General features: G+C 50.7%; 1 protein-coding gene across 1 annotated transcript in view; it reads right to left on the bottom strand.

The window, feature by feature from the left end:
- The window catches only part of CFAP74 (cilia and flagella associated protein 74), an 81,119-nt gene extending 59,115 nt beyond the window's left edge, over positions 1 to 22,004 (bottom strand). Inside the window, exons 1-6 of the mRNA XM_032760890.2 lie at positions 21,897 to 22,004; positions 8,296 to 8,363; positions 6,200 to 6,284; positions 5,856 to 5,999; positions 4,287 to 4,385; positions 2,743 to 2,847 (exon numbers count right to left, since the gene is read on the bottom strand). Of these exons, the coding sequence (XP_032616781.1) occupies positions 2,743 to 2,847; positions 4,287 to 4,385; positions 5,856 to 5,999; positions 6,200 to 6,284; positions 8,296 to 8,362 (500 nt within the window). The 5' untranslated portion in view covers position 8,363; positions 21,897 to 22,004. The remainder of the gene's footprint in view (positions 1 to 2,742; positions 2,848 to 4,286; positions 4,386 to 5,855; positions 6,000 to 6,199; positions 6,285 to 8,295; positions 8,364 to 21,896) is intronic.
- Positions 22,005 to 22,273: the final 269 nt, after the last annotated feature.

Consider the following 22,273-nt stretch of genomic DNA (forward strand, 5'->3'; position numbering starts at 1 on the left):
GGTGGGCTCCGGGGGCTCAGGGCCGCCTGCGGGTAGCGATGGGGCAACTACCTGCCCGAAATGAGGATGGTGGGAGGCAGGGTTTGCACCATCAGAGAAGGGGGGTGAAAAAGACCTGCGGCTTTGGTTGCAATTGGAATTATAGATGTGAACGGGTGGTTTTCAATACAGGCAGGCAGAGCTGTGCACGTTTCCCACCTCTGTCTACTGACAGTTAAGGGGCTGGGTCCAGGCAAGGGCAGGGAAGAAGAAGGGGAACCTGAGCCTTTCACTGTGCCCGAAAATGCCCACAGAGCGACAGACATGAACGCAGGATGCGGAAGGATGCCACCACCAAACGCGAGGCGGCTGGAGCATCCAGACAAATCCTGATGGGCCGGATCATACCCGCAGGGACACAGCACCCCCAGCCTACACGGTGAGCAAACGCGGAGGCGAGAACGCACCCCTAACGGTGGAAAGCCAACTAACAGGAAGGGATGGTGGAACTGGAAAGTCACCCCTTAGAAGCCATCACAGCAGGAATTAATTCTGGCAAGAAACACGGAGGGATGCCAGCGCTCGTGTGAAAGGGGACATGGAGCAGGATTTCCCAGCCTCAAAGCTTCTGCCCACAAGCTATGCATCAGTTTCCAAGGGAACAGCGTCGCTGCACTGAAGAAGCCAGCGGCCCCACAGCGGGGCTGGCAGCCATCACGTGTCTCACGAGAGGACACCCAGGGGACTGGTCATCACCTCCAGAGGCACCGAGCACGGGCGCTGTGCGGGACAGCCCCTGGCCTGCAATCCTCAGAACCGCAAGGTCCGCCTGTCACAGAAGAACCGAGGCTCCTTCTGACTGGGGGAGGTGAGGGGCCACCCTCGACACAATGCCCACATGGGCTCCAGGGACGGCTCTGGGACGCGGGGCCGAGGGGCACAGGGGGTCTTGGTGCCATTTTGCAGCTCTTCTGTAAGTTTGGAATTGTTTAAAAAAAAAAAACTTTATTTATTTATTTATTTTTTGAGATGGAGTCTCCTTCTGTCACCCAAGCTGGAGTGCAGTGGCGCGATCTCGACTCACTGCCAGCTCCGCCTCCCAGGTTCACACCATTCTCCTGCCTCAGCCTCCTGTGTAGCTGGGACTACAGGCGCCCGCCACCATGCCTGGCTAATTTTTTGTATTTTTAGTAGAGACGGGGTTTCACCGTGTTAGCCAGGATGGTCTCAATCTCCTGACCTCGTGATCCGCCCACCTCAGCCTCCCAAAGTGCTGGGATGACAGGCGTGAGCCACCGCGCCCAGCCTTTTTTTTTTTTTTTTTAAAGACAGAGTCTTGCTCACTCTGTCACCCAGGCTGGAGTGTGGTGGCGCAATCTTGGCTCACTGCAACCTCTGCCTCTGGGCTCCAGCGATTCTCCTGCCTCAGCCTCCTAAGTAGCTGGGATTACAGGCACGCACCACCAAGCCCAGCTAATTTTTGTATTTTTAGTAGAGACAGGGTTTCGCCATGTTGCCCAGGCTGGTCTTGAACTCCTGACCTCAGGTGATCCACCCGCCTTGGCCTCCTAAAGTGTTGGGATTATAGGCATGAGCCACTGGGCCTAGCCCAAAAACTTTTTTTTTTTTTTAAAGAAGTGGACAATCACAGCAACCTAGTAAAGTGAGGCCTTCTGGGGTTCATTAGCCCTGTGAAGCCCTCCCGCCCTGGTGCAGGTGCTGCTGAGCAGCGAGAGGGGCACGACAGAGCCAGTTGTCAAAGGAGGGCCGCAGGGGACAGTGCTCTCCTGCACGCTCAGCTGCAGCTGGGTTCAGCGTCCTCCCCTGCACCCCTCCCGCTGCCCACACAGGTGGGGCCACGGTGCAGGGCACTGGACACCAGCTTGGGTCGTGACTATGTCACAGCAAGCGGGGGTCAGAGACTGGGCCAGAAACTGCATCACAGCGAGCGCGGGTCAGAGACTGGGCCAGAAACTGCATCACAGCGAGCGCGGGTCAGAGACTGGGCCAGAAACTGCATCACAGCGAGCGCGGGTCAGAGACTGGGTCAAAGCCCAGTGGTGTCTTCAGTGGGGTGAGGCTGAGATGTTAGGTTGCACGAGGGCTGGTGGCATGGGCACTCTTGGGGGCGGGGTGGCCTGAGGCCCACACTCAGCCCTCTCTGTGCCCCCTGCCCTGCCCAGGCTGGAAAGCTTAGGTCATCCTGGGCATGTGCAGGGTCAGTGCTGTGGACGTCATGGACCTGGCTGCAGCTCCAGGGGCTGGGGGCTGTGTGGTTCGGGAGTCCTACTTGAGGTCAACTCAGGGTCCCCTCAGTCGCTCTGAGCAATTCGTGCACCTTCCCAAACCCCTTCTTGCTAAACTCGCCAAAGGCAACTCGACGCATCCAACCCAGCTCCACAGGAAAGCATTTAGGACGAGGCAGCTGTCTCTCTCCTGGGTTTTGAAACCCAGCTCCCTGTTCTGTGGAAGCACAAAGCATGAGAAACAAGGAAAGAGGAAAAAGAACCTGATTTTGGAGTTCCTAGGAACATAAACAAACCCAGAGAAACTGAAAAAGGCGACGTGAAGACTAATCCTTCCAACCACTGCATTCGCCAAGTCCCCTTTCCACTTCCCACAGTTTGCCGGTCAGGTGCAAAGCTCCCCAGATCTTGCTCTCTGCCCCCAGATGGGAAGGACCCGCACCGTTCTGGGGCCCGTCTGCTGCCAGTCCCGGCTCCACACCCGCCTGCTGCCAGTCCTGGCTGCACACCGACTCACTCTCTCTCCTTCAGCACGGCCTCAGTCCTCGACTGCAGGTCTCTCTCGTTCTCCAGCTCCGCAAACAGACGTCTGGACACGGCCCGGAGACGGCCCACGGCAGCACTGCAGAGGCGAAGGGACAGGCCAGGTGTGTGTCAGGCCTCAGTCACCCAGGGGCCATCCAGGTTCACTGGGCACTCCCTGGCCTCCTCTCCCTCAGGAGGGAAATCTTGGCACTGGGCCACCTAGCTGGTGGAGGGTGGGGCTGGCAGGAGGCTCTCCACATGCCCACTTTCCGCTGCGCAGGCAGTACCCACATGGCCCAGCCCCAGGGGGAGTGAGGGCTTGGGAAGCCTGCCCTGGGCCCCCAGTTGCCCCTGCATGAAGCCCCTGGGGGCAGCAGCCATCCAGGCCTCTGACCCAGGAAGGACCCAGAACATGTGACAAGCCCCAGGCCCTCGCGTCAGGGCGCCCTGGGTCCCCTCCCTCCCTCCTGCTCCCCTCCTGGGCATCATCCACCCCAGTGCACATCCAGCGCTAGCCCAGCCACGTTCCTAGAGACCACTTCCCGGGCGGTGGGTGGTTGCCCACGAGAGCGGCACAGTGTGATGTTGGCCAGAGGTCCCGGCCATGTGGATATGGGGGGTGGGCTTCGAGCAGCTGGCCGGGTATGGCGGTCACCCCTAGATCCTGGGTGCCACGGTCCAGGAATGAGGCAGGTCAAAACCCTGCAGAGGGCCAGGTGCAGTGGCTCACGCCTGTAATCCCAGCACTTTGGGAGGCCGAGGTGGGTGGATCACGAGGTCAGGAGTTCAAGACCAGCCTGGCCAAGATGGTGAAACCCTGTCTCTACTAAAAATACAAAAAAATTAGCCAGGTGTGGTGGCACATGCCTGTAATCCCAGCTACTCCAGAGGCTGAGACAGAGAATTGCTTAAACCTGGAGGGGCGGAGGTTGCAGTGGCCCGAAGCCCCTCACGCTCCAGAGCCGGGAGGACCTGCCGGTTCCCTTGCCCCTGGCTGCTGGCCCTCTGCTCCCCACGGCTGCACTAGCACCTCCAGGACGGGCACCCTGCTGGGGCCTTCCAGGGCTGGGCTGACCTCGGCAGGCCCTGCAGGCACCTGGTGCCCCCGGAGGGTGAGGGAGGCCGGAGCTGCAGCCGTGGAGCCAGGCTCCGGAAGCAATGCCTGTCAGTGAGTGTTGGCGTTTCCAGCGTCCCCCAGGCCCTCCCGCCTGGGAGTGTGGGACGCATGTAGGCCTCTCACCTCTCACCCCGCCCTCAGCTGCCTCACCCTGCTGCTCCAGGCAAGAGTGACCCAAGGGGCCTTCCCCTTACTGCTGACCCACTCGGCCCTGCCTCCCAGAGATCCAGCCCCGGCGCCCTCCAGGCCCCAGCTTTGCCGACCTCACGTGCTTCTGTGTGTTTGTGTTGCGGCCTCACACTGGGGCTCCTCATCGGCCTGAACACAGCAGGCGCTTCACGCCTCACTTTGGGTGAACGAATGAACCTCCGGCCCTGACCTCATGCCCGGTTCCCTGCCCCCTGGGGAGGGCCACCTACATGTTGCCTGCCTCTTCCTCTGTGGCGATCTCGGCTGCCACAGCCTCCTGCTGCTTGTCGATCAGGTCCTGCCTCTGCCGACAGGCGCGCAGCTCTCCTCTGGAACAGGGAAGCAAGGGTCAGATGATGGTTGCCTGAAACTCCAGCCTCTGAAGTGACAGTGGGCATGGCAGTGGGGCCAGGTGAGGCAGAGCCAGACCCCCAGAGTCCCCCTCGCCCAGGCCAGGGGTCTCTCTAACACCTTCAAGCCACACAAGCAGGGTCTTGTCGTCCATTTTCGGAAATCTCTGCCCAGGGGCAGCTGTGTGGCCCCCACCTGAAGGTGACATGCTCCCCAGGGCCGAGGACAGTGCAGGAGCGGGAGGGAACCTGGGTCTGCGTAAACGAGCGCACTCCTGCATGTGAAGGGCATGCGGTGGGAGGTCTGGGGCCCACGGGAGCGGGGAGCTGGAGCTCCTCCACCATCTTCCAGAGCGCGGGCCAGGCACCAGCGGGGCATGGGCCGGGACAGAATCCAGTTCACACGGTAGCTCCTGGGGGCGACTCCAGCCTCAGGTACAAACAACGGAGCAAAGCCCAGAGCACGAACTCTGAAGGTCACTTTTTTTTTTTTTCCTGAGACAGAGCCTCGCTTGTCACCCAGGCTGGAGTGCAGTGGCGCGATCTCGGCTCACTGCAACCTCCGCCTCCCAGGTTCAAGCGATTCTGCTGTCTCAGCCTCCCAAGTAGCTGGGACTACAGGCTCATACCACCACGCACAGCTAATTTTTGTATTTTTAGTAGAGATGGAGTTTCACCATATTGGCCGGGCTGGTCTCAAACTCCTGACCTCAGCTGATCCGCCCTCCTCGGCCTCCCAAAGTGCTGGGATTCCAGGCGTGAGCCACCGCGCACGGCCAAGAAGGTCACTTGGAAGACACACAGGTGCTGCAGGAGCCGAGGAGGGAAATCGTAGTTTCCCTGGGTGAAGTACCCAAGTTAGGTGCCCAAGTTATGGGCAAGAGGTTATGCAGAAGAACATCTGTCTTTCAGTTTTTTATTTTTAGAGACAGGGTCTTGCTCTGTCACCCAGGCTTGCTGCAGCCTTGACTGCCTGGGCTCAAGTGATCCTCTGGCCCCAGCCTCCCAAGTCGCTGGGACCACAGGCGTGCGCCACCACTCTCAGCTGAATGTTTTTATTTTTTAAGAGACGCTGAAATATTTACGAGTGAAGTATCATGTCTGTAATTTGCTTTAAAATAATTTAGCACAAAACCCCATAGATATAAAATACAAACACACACAAACACAGAGAAAGAAGCTACAGTGAAAGCTTGACAGTTGGCAACTCTGGGTGGCGCTGGGGGCAGCGGGGCCACTTGTTTCTGCCGTTTCTGTGGGAAGGGGGCTGGGAGAGCTGGGCACCAGCTCCTGGGTGGGGCTTGCAGAACTCCTCCATGGAGACCCTGTGGAACCCTCCCTTGCAGGCCCTCAGGGTGATGACAGGCACAGGACCACCCCTGCTGCACCCGTGTCATGGCCTGGGGGGCAGCAAGAGGTGGAGGTGCAGCGGCCTCAGCCCCAGCTCACCTCATCTTCTCAATGAAAAGCTCTTGCTCCTCATGCATCTTGTCCAGGGCGCTCAGGTTCTGTCGCAGGTGAAATGCCTGCATTCTGTCCTCAGCTGTTTTCTTCTTCAATTTATCAGCATCAGTATCTAGTTCTTTCACTGAGCTTAGGATGAAAAGGACGTCAGCTGCCACCACCCCAGCTGCAGGCTCAAAACTCATTCCTCGGTGTGGCCTGCCGGGGTAGGTGACTGACAGTTCTGCTTCAGGGCGGGAGCTGCGGGAGCTACAGCCTGTGGAAAGGAGGAAGCAGCCGCCCCACTCCCTTCACCCCCCCAGCCCCCACCCCCCGATCCTCCGAGTTACCTGCTGTGTCCTGGGTCCACATCATCCTCAGCTTCCTGCAGAAGACATTTGATGTCAAACTCCGGATCCTCTAATTCATCTCTTTCTAGAAATCAAGGCAAGAGTTTTTTTTTTTGTTTTTTTTTTTAAAGCAGATCAAACATTTGCATCTGAAGTTTTAGGATAAATCTTTTTCTTTTTTTGGGACAGGGCGTAAGGAACCTGGCTGCACTGCAGCCACACAGGTACAGGCAGAGGTAAACAGCCTGGGTGACTCAGCGGGATTGGGGCGCTGGCGCCCCGAGAGAGAGAGAGAGAGAGTCAGGGACGTCCGTCTTTGCAGACGGACAGCGGGGAGCCAGGGCACAGCACCACTTGGCTCGTGTCCAGAGGCAGAGTTAAGCTGCTGACCCTGAAGTCAAGGGAGAGCCGGCCACGCAGCTGTGTGTGTGGGAGCCGCCGGACTAACCAGCCAGGACAGGGCGGACAGTGTGAGACAAAGCCAATGGGGAGAGCTGCTGCTGAATAAAATCCTTTTGACCTGTCTACGGCCCCCCGAGTGTTCCTTCTACTCATCCACCCACTCCCTTTGGACCTCAACATGACGTTCGGCGTAGTCATGAACCTGACATGGAGTCTCTGTTGCCCAGGCTGGAGTGCAGTGGCGTGATCTCGGCTCTCTGCCACCTTCGCCTCCCAGGTTCAAGGGATCCTCCCACCTCAGCCTCCCGAGTAGCTGAGGCTACAGGTGTGTCCTACCATGCCCAGCTAATTTTTATATTTTTAGTAGAGAGAGGGTTTCCCCATGATGACCAGGCTGGTCTTGAACTCCTGACCTCAAGGGATCCTCCCTCCTCAGCCTCCCGAGTAGCTGAGGCTACAGGTGTGTCCTACCATGCCCGGCTAATTTTTATATTTTTAGTAGAGAGAGGGTTTCCCCATGATGACCAGGCTGGTCTTGAACTCCTGACCTCAAGTGATCCACCTGTCTCGGCCTCCCCAAGTGCTGGGATGATAGGCATGGGCCACCACACCTGGCCAGTTTTAGGATAAATCTTGACAAGCTCTAACTTGATGGTTCTCAAAGCAAAATCCAAGGAACCCTGAGAGTCCCTTAGTGTCTTTCAGGGCCTGCGAGGTGAAAACTGTCCATGATCACATTCGCAAGCCATTTGTCTCCTCACTCTCTTCCCATGAGAGGACAGTGGCATTTTCCAGAGGCCGCATGACAGGTGACGTCACAACAGACAGCTCTGAGACTCCAGCTGTCTTCCGTTAAACCCGACTCTTAACGTTACCGCTAATAGGTTCGTTATTGCTATTTTAAGTGGCTAAGTATTAAAATGTTTCCAGCTTTAATTTTTGATACAGTAAGTATTGAAAGATACAGGCAACATACACAAATGTTCTCTGGATCTTCAATAATTTTAAGAATGCAAAGGGGTTCTCAGACAAAAGAGGCTGAAGGTCACTACCTCAGAAGATTACAGTGGACTTCCGGCAAAACACAGCAAAGGGAACACAGTTTTTCTTCCCTTCATTAAATCTCAGTAAAAATGATGGAAAAGGCAGAAAGCCACAGTCACAAGGGGGGCGGCAGAGGGAGACGGTGGCGGGGGGCCGGGGGGAGAAGGCCACACAGCGCCAGGAGCTGACTCAGCACACAACAGAACCCAAAACGGGATGGGGAGTGGGGTGGGGGTGGGAAGGAAATGCGTTCCCAGATTGCGATGGCCTCTGCCTGTGCCCAGAGCTAGAACCAAATCAAGGCACGTCTCAGAAACATTTCAGATCATCAGAGATTTTTTAAAAACAGCTTCCAGGAAAAGAAAACAAAAATAGGTCACATTCAAAGGACTGGGATAAAAATGGCATCAGATTTCTCAATACTGATGTTGGAAACTAGAAAACTATGGTCTGCCGCCTTCAACATCTCAGCCACAATTTATCTTTCTTCCAGAAAAAGACAATAATATAAGTTCCCTCTTTGAGAGAAAAATATGAGTGTAAAAGATACCCTCTCCCAGAAATAAAGGGAATTAAAGGGTGACTGTGAAGCATGTCATTTGTCTTTCTTGTTGCTGAAACTTGTGTTACTGTGAAAGAAGCTTTATTACCATCTTCCAAAAGAGGGGCATCGGCCAAAAGCTCGTCCTCGGGGAGCAGGCTGCCGTCGTCTTCCATGCTGGGAGATAGAAATTAGTTACAAAAGATGATCACAAAATATAGATCAATAAAATCATAGATTCAAAAACGGTGAATTAACAATTTCTCTTAAAGAAAATATTAAGAAAACAAACCACAGATGAGGTAAAAATATTTGCAGCACACACATATCTGACACAGGTCTTACATCTGGAACACACGAAGAGCTCCTATCAACCACATAAAGTCCAAACTCCAGTTTAAAAGGTCAAAAGAGGCCGGGCGCGGTGGCTCACACCTGTAATCCCAGCACTTCGGGAGGCCGAGGCAGGTGGATCACCTGAGGTCAGGCATTCCAGACCAGCCTGGCCAACATGGTGAGGCTACAGTGAACTGTGATTGCACCACTGCACTCCGGCCTGGGCAACAGAGTGAGACACTGTCACAAAAGAAAAAAGAAACTGCCCAACAGTATCCCCGAGTATCACTTTACACTCCCACCAGCAAATACAAAATTAAAATAATTAAATACAAAATTAGCCGAGTGTGGTGGCAAGTGCCTATAATCCCAGCTACTCAGGAGGCTGAGGCAGGAGAACTGCTTGAACCCGGGAGGCAGAGGTTGCAGTGAGCCGAGATCGTGCCACTGCACTCCAGCCTGGGGACAAGAGCGAGACTCCGTCTCAAGAAAAAAAAAGTCAAAAGATTTGGAATTCCATAAGAAAAGAGATATACAAATGGCCAATATGCATGTGAAACTCTGTAACATCGGTATCTTTAGGGAAATGTGAATCAAGCCATAATGAAATACTACTATATACTGATTAGAATGCCTGAGATCGGCCGGGCGCAGTGGCTCACGCCTGTAATCCCAGCACTTTGGGAGGCCGAGGCGGGCGGATCACAAGGTCAGGAGATCGAGACCATCCTGGCTAGCACGGTGAAACCCCGTCTCTACTAAAAAATAGAAAAAAATAGCTGGGTGTGGTGGTGGGCTCCTGTGGTCCCAGCTACTCGGGAGGCTGAGGCAGGAGAATGGCGTGAACCTGGGAGGCGGAGCTTGCAGTGAGCCGAGATCGCACCACTGCACTCCAACCTGGGCGACAGAGCATCTCAAAAAAAAAAAAAAATGGCTGAGATCAAAACGCTGCCAACAGTGAGCACTGGCAAGGCTATGGAAGGGCTGGCATCGTCACATATTGCTGGTGGGAGTGTAAAGGGACACTCCGGAACACTGTTGGGAAATTTCTTTTTTCTTTTGTGACAGGGTCTCACTCTGTTGCCCAGGCTGGAGTGCAGTGATGCAGTCACAGTTCACTGCAGCCTCCAACTTCTGGGCTCAAGCAATCTTCCCGCCTCACCTTGACAAGTAGCTAAGACTACACGCACATGCCACCATGCCCAGGTAATTTTCAAATTATGGGTTGAGATGGGGGGGTCTCTCTTTGTTGCCCAGGCTAGTCTTGAACTCCTGGTCTCAGCCAGGATTCGCCCACCTCAACCTCCCAAAGTACTGGGATTACAAGCTTGAGCCACTACATCTGGCACCAAAAAGAATTCTTAAATAATTTCAAAATTATTACTACACTTGGTTATCATTTTGGGAATGTTAGGACCTTGCTCGTGTGGAACTCTTGGTACCGAATCTTCTGTGTCCAGATGTTGGAACTAAATAATTTCACTTAAGAAACAGGCCGGGCGCAGTGGCTTGCACCTATAATCCCAGCACTTTGGGAGGCCGAGGTGGGCGGTTCACCTGAGGTCAGGAATTTGAGACCAGCCTAGCCAGCATGGTGAAACCCCATCTCTACTAAAAATACAAAAAGTAGCCGGGTGTGGTGGCAGGAACCTGTAGTCCCAGCTACTTGGGAGGCTGAGGCAGGAGAATTGCTTGAGCCCAGGAGGCAGAGGTTGCAGTGAGCCGAGATCATGCCACTGCATTCTAGCCTGGGCGACAGAGGAAGACTGTCCCAAAAAAAAAAAAAAAAAGAAGAAAAAGAGAAACAATGTTAAAATCACAAACTCTTTACTTATTTTTTCTGATGAGAATTAAATTTAATGTCTAACTTTATTTTTTTGAGACAGGGTTTGACTCTGTCACCCAGGCTAGAGTGCAGTGGTGCGATCACAGCTCACTGCAGCCTCGAACTCCTGGGCTCAATTGATCCTCCTGCTTCAGCCTCCCAAGGAGCTGGGACTACAGGCATGCACCACCACACCCAGCTGATTTTTGTATTTTCTGTAGAGACAGGGTTTCACCATGTTGCCCAGGCTGGTCTCAAACTTTTGGAATCAAGTGATCCACCTGCCTTGGCTTTCCGAAGTGTTGGAACTAGAGGCGTGAGTCACCGCACCTGGCAGGTGGCTATTTTCTATTATACCTTAAATATGTGATTGGTTTTAACGCCTATTAATCACATTGTGCTTGTACCATGATTAATATACAAAACAGCTGATGCCAAATGCTTATAAATCAGCAGGGCACAGTGGCTCATGCCTGTAATCCCAGCAACATGGGAGCTTGAGGTGGGAGGCTGTCTTGAGGCCAGGAGTTTGAGACCAGCCTGGGCAACATAGGGAGACCCCCATTTCTAGAAAAAAAAAAAAGTGGCCAGGCACAGTGGCTCACGCCTGTAATCCCAGCACTTTGGGAGGCCGAGGAAGGCGGATCACGAGGTCAGGAGATCAAGACCATCCTGGCTAACACGATGAAACCCCGTCTCTACTAAAAATACAAAAAATTAGCCAGGCGTGGTGGCCGGAGCCTGTAGTCCCAGCTACTCGGGAGGCTGAGGCGGGAGAATGGCGTGAACCCGGGAGGCGGAGCTTGCAGTGAGCCGAGATCACATCACTGCACGCCAGCCTGGACAGAGTGAGACTCCGTCTCAAAAAAAAAAAAAAAAAAAGGTAAAAAAAATGTAGCCAGGTGTGGTGGTGCACACCCGTAGTCCCACCTATTCAGTAGGCTGCGGTGGGAGGATCACTTGAGCCCAGGAGGTCGAGGCTGCCATGAGCTGTGATTGTGCCACTGCAGCCCAGCCTGGGCAACAGAGCAAGACCCTGACTCTAAAAGTGTTAAAAAAAAAAAAAAAGCTTTAAGTTAATGTACCTATTATAGAGACAGACATTTTACATTGGGAATTAGCACTATCATTTCACATTGAAATAATGAGTAATTCCAGGTGAAATGCACATAAATGTTGACATTATGTATGAGATGCTAAAACTGTAAAATTGTAGAGGACTGTTTTTCATTGCTTAGCAATTGCTTCAGAATAATTCACTAAAAATATTTTCAGTGCCTAGCAATGTTTCTTGGATAAATTATTAATGTATCAATGCCAGTAATTTTTTAAACTTACAAAGAAACAATTGCATTTTAAAGTCCTGAGAGGCAGAATTTTAAGGCGTCTCGTAAAATTCCAACAATATTTTTTCCACTTGAAAGAACTGATTAAACTGCTAGTCTTTGAGTGGCGGGATTTTCAGAAAATATTTAGAAAATGGCCAAACCTATTCAGCTCTGTGCTTGTGAATTCCATGTGGCCTCCATGGCCTCATTTTGCTGGACACCCAGTGGATGACAGTCTTATAACAGGTGTCATTACACAAACACAGTTCCTTTTAAGATGATCACACTAAACCATATACACTGAGCATCTGGTTAAAGACGGCACTTCCAACAGGCAGTCACCTCTGATCTCTCCTGAGTCCTCACTAACAACAGGGGGTATTGTTTTCAATACATGAATCTACCAGGGCAAGGGCCAGTGGGAGAAACAGGAGCAAAGAGAAGCGGGAGGTGGAGGCATGAGGGTAGCTGTCCCTGCAGACAGAGGCACTGGCTGATCCTCTGCAGGGGTAGCTGAGAACAAACTCAACGTCGCCACACAGCTGTGAAAGTTTCAGGAACGGGCAGCTTCGGGTGCTCCTCCGGTGGGAGCAGTGGGATTGGAAACCGAGAGACCCAGGACAGTGTGCTAAAGAAGTAGTGGAGGTTCCACTGTGGTGACATGGCTAGCCAGTGTGCCAGCATCACACTGAAAATCATCAGAAATGCTGGATAGGACTGTACTTTAAGTCTCATAAAAATGTTGAAGAACGGGCCAGGTGAGGTGGTTCACACCTGTAATCCCAGCACTTTGGGAGGCCGAGGCGGGCAGATCACTTAAGGTTTGAGACCAGCCTGGCCAACATAGTGAAACCCCATCTCTACTAAAAATACAAAAAGTAGAAGGGCCTGATGGTGCGTCCCTGTAATCCCAGCTACTTAGGAGGCTGAGGCAGGAGAATTGTTTGAATCCGGGAGGTGGAGGTTGCAGTGGGCTGAGATCATGCCACTGCACTCCAGCCTGGGCGACAGAATGAGACTCGGACTCAAAAAAAAAAAAAAAAAAAAAAAAAAAAAGTTGAAGAACGAACAAAATAAGAAACTTTCAGGTTAAAACCTAAGGTAAAAGTATAGATTAAATAACCAAGCTAAAGGGAAGTATATTATCGAATTGTATTAAAAACGAAGAACAGACTGGGCGCAGGGGCTCACGCCTGTAATCCTAGCAGTTTGGGAGGCTGAGGCAGGAGGATCACAAGGTCAGGAGATCGAGACCATCCTGGCTAACACAGTGAAACCCCGTCTCTACTAAAAATACAAAACATTAGCTGGGCGTGGTGGCAGGCGCCTGTAGTCCCAGCTACTCTGGAGGCTGAGGCAGGAGAATGGTGTGAACCCGGGAGGCGGAGCTTGCAGTGAGCTGAGATGTGCCACTGCACTCCAGTCTGGACGACAGAGCAAGACTCCGTCTCAAACAAACAAACAAGCAAATGAACAAAACCAAGAACAACAAAAAAAAATCAAACTAACTTTATTATTTTTTTGAGACACAGTCTCACTCTGTCACCCAGGCTGGAGTGCAGAGGTGCGATCTTGGCTCACTGCAACCTCTGCCTCCTGGGTTCAAGCAATTCTTGTGCCTCAGCCTCCTGGGTAGCTGGGATTACAGGCACAGGCCACCACGCCTGGCTAATTTTTGTATTTTTAGTAGAGATGGAGTTTCATCATGTCGGCCAGGCTGGTTTCAAACTCAAGACCTCAATCCCGAAGTGCTGGGATTACAGGCGTGAACCACTGTGCCTGGCCAAACTCTCTACAATTTAAAAGAGACATCTAAAACACAAGCTTAAGAAGCATTGCATTTTAAAAGTCAGAAAGAAATGCAGGAACCATAAATAGGAAGTTAGTGGAGTTGTCTAGAAACAGACGAAAAACTTAGGCAAAAAGCAGGAACAGCAGTGGGGACACATTCTAACCACATGTTTAATTCACCAGGAAGACTCAGCATCTTCAAATCTGCACTTAATGTTGATTGATCAGATTACTCATTGATCAAATTATTCATTATGGGTGCTACTTTAAACATATGAAAAAATAGAGAAAAAAATCAGATTAAGTGTGTGATCTCATGTGGGCTTCTAAGTGGACTGGCAATAACAGAAAGAAGGTCTCCTGAAATATTGGCCGGGTGCGGTAGCTCCTGTTTGTGATCTCAGCACTTTTGGAGGCTGAGGTGGGTGGATCATTTGAGGTCTGGAGTTCGAGACCAGCCTGACCAACATGGTGAAACCCCGTCTCTACTAAAAATACAAAAATTGGCTGGGCGCGGTGGCTCACACTTGTAATCCCAGCACTTTGGGAGGCCGAGGCGGGCGGATCACGAGGTCAGGAGATCGAGACCATGGTGAAACCCCGTCTCTACTAAAAATACAAAAAAAATAGCCGGGCATGGTGGCGGGCGCCTGTAGTCCCAGCTACTTGGAGGCTGAGGCAGGAGAATGGCGTGAACCCGGGAGGCGGAGCTTGCAGTGAGCCGAGATTGTGCCACTGCACTCCAGCCTGGGCGACAGAGCGAGACTCCGTCTCAAAAAAAAAAAAAAAAACACACACAAAAAAAACAAAAATTAGCCGGGTGTGGTGGCAGGCACCTGTAATCCCAACTACTCAGGAGGCTGAGGCAGGAGAATCGCTTAAACTTAGGAGGTGGAGGTTGTAGTGAGCCAAGATCATGCCACTGTACTCCAGCCTGGGTGACAGAGCAAGACAGTCTCAAAAAAAAAAAAAAAAGAAGAAAAAGAAGAAGAAGAAGAAGAAATGAACTTCTGTAATGTGATAGAGTATATATACCAAAAATCACCACAGCAAACATCACACTTAAACATTAAAAACATTCCCTTAAGACTGAGAACAAAACAGTGATGCTCTCTAAAACCACTTCTCAGTATTCATCACGTCCCCAGCCAGAACAATCAGATGTAAAAGAAATAAAAGGCGGCCAGGCGTGGTGGCGCATGCCTGTAATCCCAGCACTTTGGGAGGCTGAGTGGCAGATCACCTGAGGTCAGGAGTTCGAGACCAGCCTGACCAACGTGGGGAAACTCCGCCTCTACCAAAAATACAAAATTAGCTGGGCATGGTGGTGCATGCCTGTAATCCCAGCTACTTGGGAGGCTGAGGCAGGAGAAATGTTTGAACCTGGGAGGCGGAGGTTGCAGTGAGCTGAGATTACGCCATTGCACTCCAGCCTGGGCAACAAGTGTGAAACTCCATCTCAAAAAAAAATAAAATAAAAATAAAAGGCATAAGGAATGGAAGGGAAAAATGGTCATTATTTCAGATAAAATGACTGTATACATAGAAAATCCAAACAAATATACAGATAAGTTATTTAATTAAAACAACTTAGTAATGTCGCTGGGTACAACTTCAATAATAAAAATCAAGTATATTTCTATTTATCAGAAGAAATAATGAGAAAATAAGATTTAGAAAAGCTACCATTTACAATTACATCAAAACCCATGAAGTACTCAAGAATAAATACAACAAAAGACACACAGACCTCTACAGAGAATATGAGGAACCCTCTCAGGCAACATTAAAGCAGATGGACATAAAAATAAATGGAACAAACGACCCGTTTCTTCAACAAATAAACGGCCTGGGGGAAAATAAGGAAGGGGGGGTCTTTAAGTGAAAAGAGCCTCGAGGCCGGGCGCGGTGGCTCATGCTTGTAATCCCAGCACTTTGGGAGGCCGAGGCGGGCGGATCACGAGGTCAGGAGATCGAGACCACGGTGAAACCCCATATCTACTAAAAATACAAAAAAATTAGCCGGGCGAGGTGGCGGGCGCCTGTAGTCCCAGCTACTCGGAGAGGGAACCGGAGGGGCAGTAAGCCGAGTCGGCCATGATCCAGCCTGGGGCCAGAGAGATCCATCTCAAAAAGAGCCTCGAGAGAAAAGTTGGCCACATGCAACCTGGGGATCTTGTTCAAATCTCGATTCAAGCAAACCAGCTGTAAAAGACATTTTTTTTTTTTTTTGAGACGGAGTGTTGCTCTGTTGCCTAGGCTGGAGTGCAGTGGCGTGATCTCGGCTCACTATAAGCTCCTCCTCCCGGGTTCACGCCATTCTCCTGCCTCAGCCTCCCAAGTAGCTGGGACTACAGGCACCTGCCACCACGCCTGGCTAATTTTTTTTGTATTTTCAGTAGAGACGGGGTTTCGCCATGTTAGCCAGGCTGGTCTCGATCTCCTGACCTCGTGATCCACCCGCCTCGGCCTCCCAAAGTGCTGGGATTACAGGCATGAGCCACCGCGCCCGGCCTGTAAAAGACATTTTTGAGATAATTCCTGAAAGTGAGCACAAACTGGCATTAGTTTCCATTAAGAAATTATTAATGTGGGCCGGGCATGGTGGCTCACGCCTATAATCCCAGCACTTCAGGAGGCTGAGGTGGGCGGATCACCTGAGGTCAGGAGTTCGAGACCTAAAAATACAAAATTAGCCGAGTGTGGTGGCAGGCGCCTGTAATCACAGCTACTTGGGAGGCTGAGGCAGAAGAATCACTTGAATCTGGGAGGTAGAGGTTGCAGTGAGCCGAGATCGCGCCATTGCACTCCAGCCTGGGTGACAGAGCGAGACTTCATCTCAAAAAAAACAAGAGATTATTAATTGTATTGGGGTTGATGATGATTTTGTGGTTATGCTAAAAATAAGTTTCTATCTGTCAGAGGCATCTACAAAGGTTTTTACAGGTGAAATGATATCTTGCCTGGGATTTTCTTTGAAACACGCTAGTCCAGAACTACAAGTAGGGAGGGGTAATGGGAGAGGAATGCTGTGAGGCTGATAGCTGCTGAGGCAGGGACGGGCACCTGGGGCTTCGTATTATCATTCTCTCTACTTTTTTGACTTTGCAATTTTCCATAATAAAAGTTTTTTCTAAAAGAAAGTCTAAATAAATAGGCTGGGCGCAGTGGCTCACGCCTGTCATCCCAGCACTTTGGGAGGCCGAGGCGGGCGGATCACGAGGTCAGGAGATCAAGACCATCCTGGCTAACGCGGTGAAACCTCGTCTCTACTAAAAATACAAAAATAAAATTAGCCGGGTGTGGTGGCGGGCACCTGTAGTCCCAGCTATTCAGGAGGCTGAGGCAGGAGAAGGGCATGAAGCCAGAAGGCGGAGCTTGCAGTGAGCTGAGATCTTGCCACTGCACTCTAGCCTAGGCAACAGAGCGAGACTCTGTCTCAAAAGGAGTAATAATAAAATTAAAATTAAAACATAAATAAATAAATAGCTCATGTTCAAGCACTAGAAACTCAATGTCGTCAGGAAGTCAGTTCTTTCCAAATTGCTCTATAGATTCCCTAAACCCTTATCCAAATCCCAACAGAAATGTGTGTGTGTGTGTGTGTCTACATGCAAGAGCAAGAGAATGAGAAACTCGTCTGGTGAATTTTAAAATGTATATGGAAGAACAATGGAACAATAGTTTTGAAGGGGGAAGCGGTGCCCCACCAGATATCAAGATTGGTTCTAAAGCTGTAAAATTAAGACAGTAGAGTGCTTTGGCCAAGACAAACAGACCAATGGAACAGATGAGAGAGGCCAGAAACAGGCCTCCACGTACTAGCGCTAGGCAGGATAGAAGCAGGGTTGCTGAGCAGTAGCTACGGAATGGACATCTTTGTCGGCACCCACCCAAAGATCAGTCTCACGTGGATTAAAGACTTGTATGGGAAAAATCAAAATTCTGCTACAGTGTGTGTGTTAGCGGGGAGTCAATGGGGGGTAAGAATGGAGACTTGTTACTTCAGAATTTCTTAAATAAGACACTAAAAACATTAGGCACAAAGGGAAAATTTGGTAGAGTCGCCCACAGTTCAGTTAAAAATTTTCATTCAGGCCAGGTGCAGTGGCTCACACCTGTAATCCCAGCACTTTGGGAGGCCGAGGCAGGTGGGTCACTTGAGGTCAGGAGTTTGAGACCAGCCTAGCCAACATGGCGAAACCCTGTCTCTACAAAAAATACAAAAATTAGCCGGGCGTGCTGGCGTGCAGCTGTAACCCCAGCTACTCTGGAGGCTGAGGCAAGAGACTCCCTTGAACCTGGGAGGAGGAGGTTGCAGTGAGCCAAGATCGTGCCACTGCACTACAGCTTAGGTGACAGAGCAAGACTCTGTCTCAAACAAATAAACAAAACCAAATCTTTTGTTCAGATGACATCCTAGGGAAAGTTAAAGAAAACCTACAGGCCGGGGGCAGTGGCTCACGCCTGTAATCCCAGCACTTTGGGAGGCCGAGGCGGGCGGATCACAAGGTCAGGAGATCGAGACCATCCTGGCTAACATGGTGAAACCCCATCTCTACTAAAAATACAAAAAATTAGCCAGGCGTGGTGCGGGCGCCTGTAGTCCCAGCTACTTGGGAGGCTGAGGCAGGAGAGTTACTTGAACCGGGGAGGTAGAGGTTGCAGTGAGCCGAGATTGTGCCATCGCACTCCAGCCTGGGCAACAGAGCAAGACTCCATCTCAAAAAAAAAAAAAAAGAAAGAAAAAGAAAACCTACAAAGTAGAAGACAATCACAGCACATAACCCAGAGTTTTACTGTCAAGACCATGTAAGGAACATCCATGAGTGGATAAAGAAGACAGACAGCCCCACGCCAAAATGGGCAAAAGACTTCAACAGGCACTTAACAGCCAAGGGCGTGCCATGTCCCCTAACACGCGCACGGGTTCGGAGGATCAGGACATGGGTTTTTTGGGGAAGGGGGAGCTCATGCTGCCTCTGGCACCCTCTGGCTCCGTGATTCCTCTCCCAGGAGCACACCCTACAGACAATCCCACCTGTTGTCGTAGCTTCCTGGGGTCGCCATAACAAAGTACCACGACCTAGGTGGCTTCAGCAACAGAGTTGTCTCACGGTTCTGGAAGCCATCGTCTAAAACCTAGTTGCTGGCAGGGCCATGATCCCTCTGAAGGCACGAGGGAAGGGCCTGTTTCAGGCCTCTCTTCTAGCTTCTGCTAGTTCTGTGGCTTGTGGCAGCAAAATTCCAATCTTCGTAGCACATTCTCTCTGTCTGCGTGTCTATGTCCAAATTTCTCCTTTTTATAAGGACACCAGTCATACCAGATGAGGCACTCACCCTATTCTAGTATGTCCTCCTCTTAGCTACTTACAGGCATCACTGTAAGTCCAAATAAGGTCATATTCTCAGGTCCTGAGGCTTACAGACAGCCCCGATGGCCGCGGTGCCACCGTGTGGATGAATCTCTCACACAACCCCGAGGAGAAAAAGGCAGAGGCGCACCTGATGCTCTTCCTCTCCCGCTTCCCTTCACTGTCACAGTAGGTTCCCTGGGTAGGGCAGGTGGAGCAGGATCCACAGTGGCCCAGGCTGGGCTGTCGGAGCCTGGCTGGGTGAGGAGGGTGAGGGTATGTGGCTGAGGCTCAGAGCTGGATGTCAGAGCCTGAGAAGAAAGAGGGCAGCCCCAGGTGTACCCCAGAGGGCGTCAGAGCCCAGGCAGGAGAAGAAGGTGTCCACCATGAGAGCCTCCCAGGCCAAGCCTGGGAGTGATGACATATTTGCATAGCTTCCAAATACCTCCTACGAAATGCTTGTGTTTGTTTTTTTTTTTCTTGAGACGTAGTCTCGCTCTGTCACCCAGGCTGGAGTGCAGTGGCGCAGTGTCGGCTCACTGCAAGCTCCGCCTCCCAGGTTCACGCCATTCTCCTGCCTCAGCCTCCCGAGTAGCTGGGACTATAGGCGACTGCCACCACACCCAGCTAATTTTTGTATTTTTAGTGGAGATGGGGTTTCACCGTGTTAGCCAGGATGGTCTCGATCTCCTGACCTCGTGATCCGCCCTCCTCAGCCTCCCAAAGTGCTGGGATTACAGGCGTGAGCCACCGCACCTGGCCAAAATGCTTGTTAATTACGAAGGAAAAAAGAACTTCCCAGCGGAGATGCTGGCAGATACCACCTTAATCAAGAGCTAAAAATGAACATCATTAGTAACGTGACAACGTGACCACTGTGAGCCACTGACTGGGTGGAATGAACAGGCCACGGTGTCACCTCTGTGACTTTTCTGTCCGAGACGCACAGTGGGAATCTAATCACGAGGACACAGCAGACGAAACCAAATGGAGGGACTTTCTCCAAAGTAATTGGCCCATGACCTTCAAAGGTGTCAGGGTCATGACAGCCAAAGCAAGGCCAAGGAATATTCTGGACTGAAGGGGAATGAAGAGGTATGTGAGAATTCAGTGCGAAGTGACTCTAGGCTGGATCCTTCCACGTTGGGGCCCTGATGCAATCAACTGGCAAAGCATGTTTGACAGGCTGAGGGGTAAACACAGCCACAGGCCTGTGTCCTCTCCTGACTCGGGCCACGTGTGGCTGTGTTGGAGAATGTCCTCGTTTGTGGAAAATACACTCTACAAGGGTGGGGGGCGGCAGAGCGTCACGAAGGCAACTTACTCTCAAATTCTTCTTGAGAAGTTTTTTTGTGCTGAGCTTGCAACTTTTATACAAGTTTGGGATTGTTTCAAAAAATGTTAAAGAATATATGTGGTATTACATAAAGTTTATATATATTATTAAACTTATATAAAAGTATATGTGGTATTATATAAAACTTATATAATACTATATATATTCTTTAAATTTTTTTTTTTGAGACAGAGTCTCACTGTGTTGCCCAGGTTGGAGTGCAGCAGGGCGATCTTGGCTCACTGCAACCTCCGCCTCCTGGGTTCAAGCGATTCTCCTGCCTCAGCCTCCCAAGTAGCTGGGATTATAGGCACCCACCACCATGCCTGGCTAATTTTTGTGTTTTTAGTATAAAACTTATATAATACCACATATATTCTTTAAAATTTTATATAAATAAATTTATATAAAGTTTAAAATAAATGAAAGTTGGCTGGGTGTGGTGGCTCGCCGCCTGTAATCTCAGCACTTTGGGAGGCGGAGGTGGGTGGATCATTTGAGATCAGGAGTTCAAGACCATCCTGGCCAACACGTGGAAACCCCGTTTATACTAAAAATACAAAAATTAGCCAGGCATGGTGGTGGGTGCCTATAATCCCAGCTACTTGGGAGGCTGAGGCAGGAGAATCGCTTGAACCCAGGAGGCGGAGGTTGCAGTGAGCCAAGATCGCCCTGCTGCACTCCAACCTGGGCAACACAGTGAGACTCTGTCTCAAAAAAAAAAATTTAAAGAATATATGTAGTATTATATAAAGTTTAATATATATTATTAAACTTACATAAAACTATATGTAGTATTATATATAGTCTATATATTTATATTATATATTGTTTATATAACACCCCATATATTCTTTAAAATTTTATATAAAGTTTATATAAAGTTTAAAATAAGTGAAAGTTAACTATATTGTTTAGGGACACAGACACAGGTAGTAAAACTAAAGAAATTTATATATCATCTTTAAAATTTTATATAAATATAAAGTTTATATAAAGTTTAAAATAAGTGAAAGTTAACTATATTGTTTAGGGACGCATGCATAGGTAAGTAAAACTAAAGAAAAAGTCAGCCATGGTCAAGAAGAGCGGGTCTGTGAGTGGCATGGGGGAGAGACTTTGGGGTGCTGATGAGGTTCTATTTCTTAACTTGGGTAGTGGCTACCGATATTCGCTTTATAACCAATCTCTAAGTTGCACATGCGCATGTATGCACCATCTTTATGCAGAGACTATCAGTCCATTTCTTTTGAACTGTGGGCCCTAGAGGAGGCCTGCTTTACTACTTCAGTACCTGGCTTATGCAGATAAAAGGAGTATTCCTTTAGGAAAAACAAAATACTAGAGGCAAATCAGCGTCCAAAACCAGGTTATACTAAAACCAAATGACTTTGGGGCTATGGACCACGTTCTCCTTTTTAGCTAGGCAGACACTCATAGTCTTAACTTTTCACCAGACAAGCTGGCGCTTGATTTTTGTTTAATGTTTTTGTAAATGTGTTATAATAATGCTTTATTATAACATCTGCTGCAAAGTCAGGGGCGGGCCCCTCAATAGAGGCTGTGCCAGCGCCGGGGTTCCCTGAAACGAACCAGGGACTGGAACTATTAACAAAGTCATTTCCCTGGCACAGCTTTCTGGGAAAGGCGTTTAATATGGGAAGGAGTTCTGCCTGGGGGGCGGGGGTCAAACCCCTCCAGCTCAGCCCCAGGGTCAAACGCATCCGCCCCCACACCCACCTCTGGCTGGCCTGGGTCCCAGGTTCTCGGGCTCCGGAGGCTCAGAAACCCCGGGCTGCTCAGGCAGGCGGCGGTCCTTGGCGATTGCCCTCGGCGGCCCTGGTGGCGTGGTTTGGAGCGGGCAGCTCCATGGCAACGGAAGACTCCATCGTGGCCGGAGGGGGAGCCTCGCCCGTGCTGCTCCCTGGCTGGAGCGGGTGGTTTGGTCCGACCCACCACCCACCGCGCGGGGCGGGGCGGGGCCGGAGCAAGGAGGTCGCGGCCCCGAGGCGCGGCTGAAGGGCCAGGCCACAGGCCGCGAGGCGGGGACGTCTCCGGGGTCCCAGACGGCCAGGCCTGGCCCAGGGCCAAGCCTCGGAGGTGACAGACAGACTTGG

Source organism: Hylobates moloch, unplaced genomic scaffold, assembly GCF_009828535.3.
Source record: "Hylobates moloch isolate HMO894 unplaced genomic scaffold, HMol_V3 SCAFFOLD_9, whole genome shotgun sequence".
NCBI lineage: Eukaryota > Metazoa > Chordata > Mammalia > Primates > Hylobatidae > Hylobates > Hylobates moloch.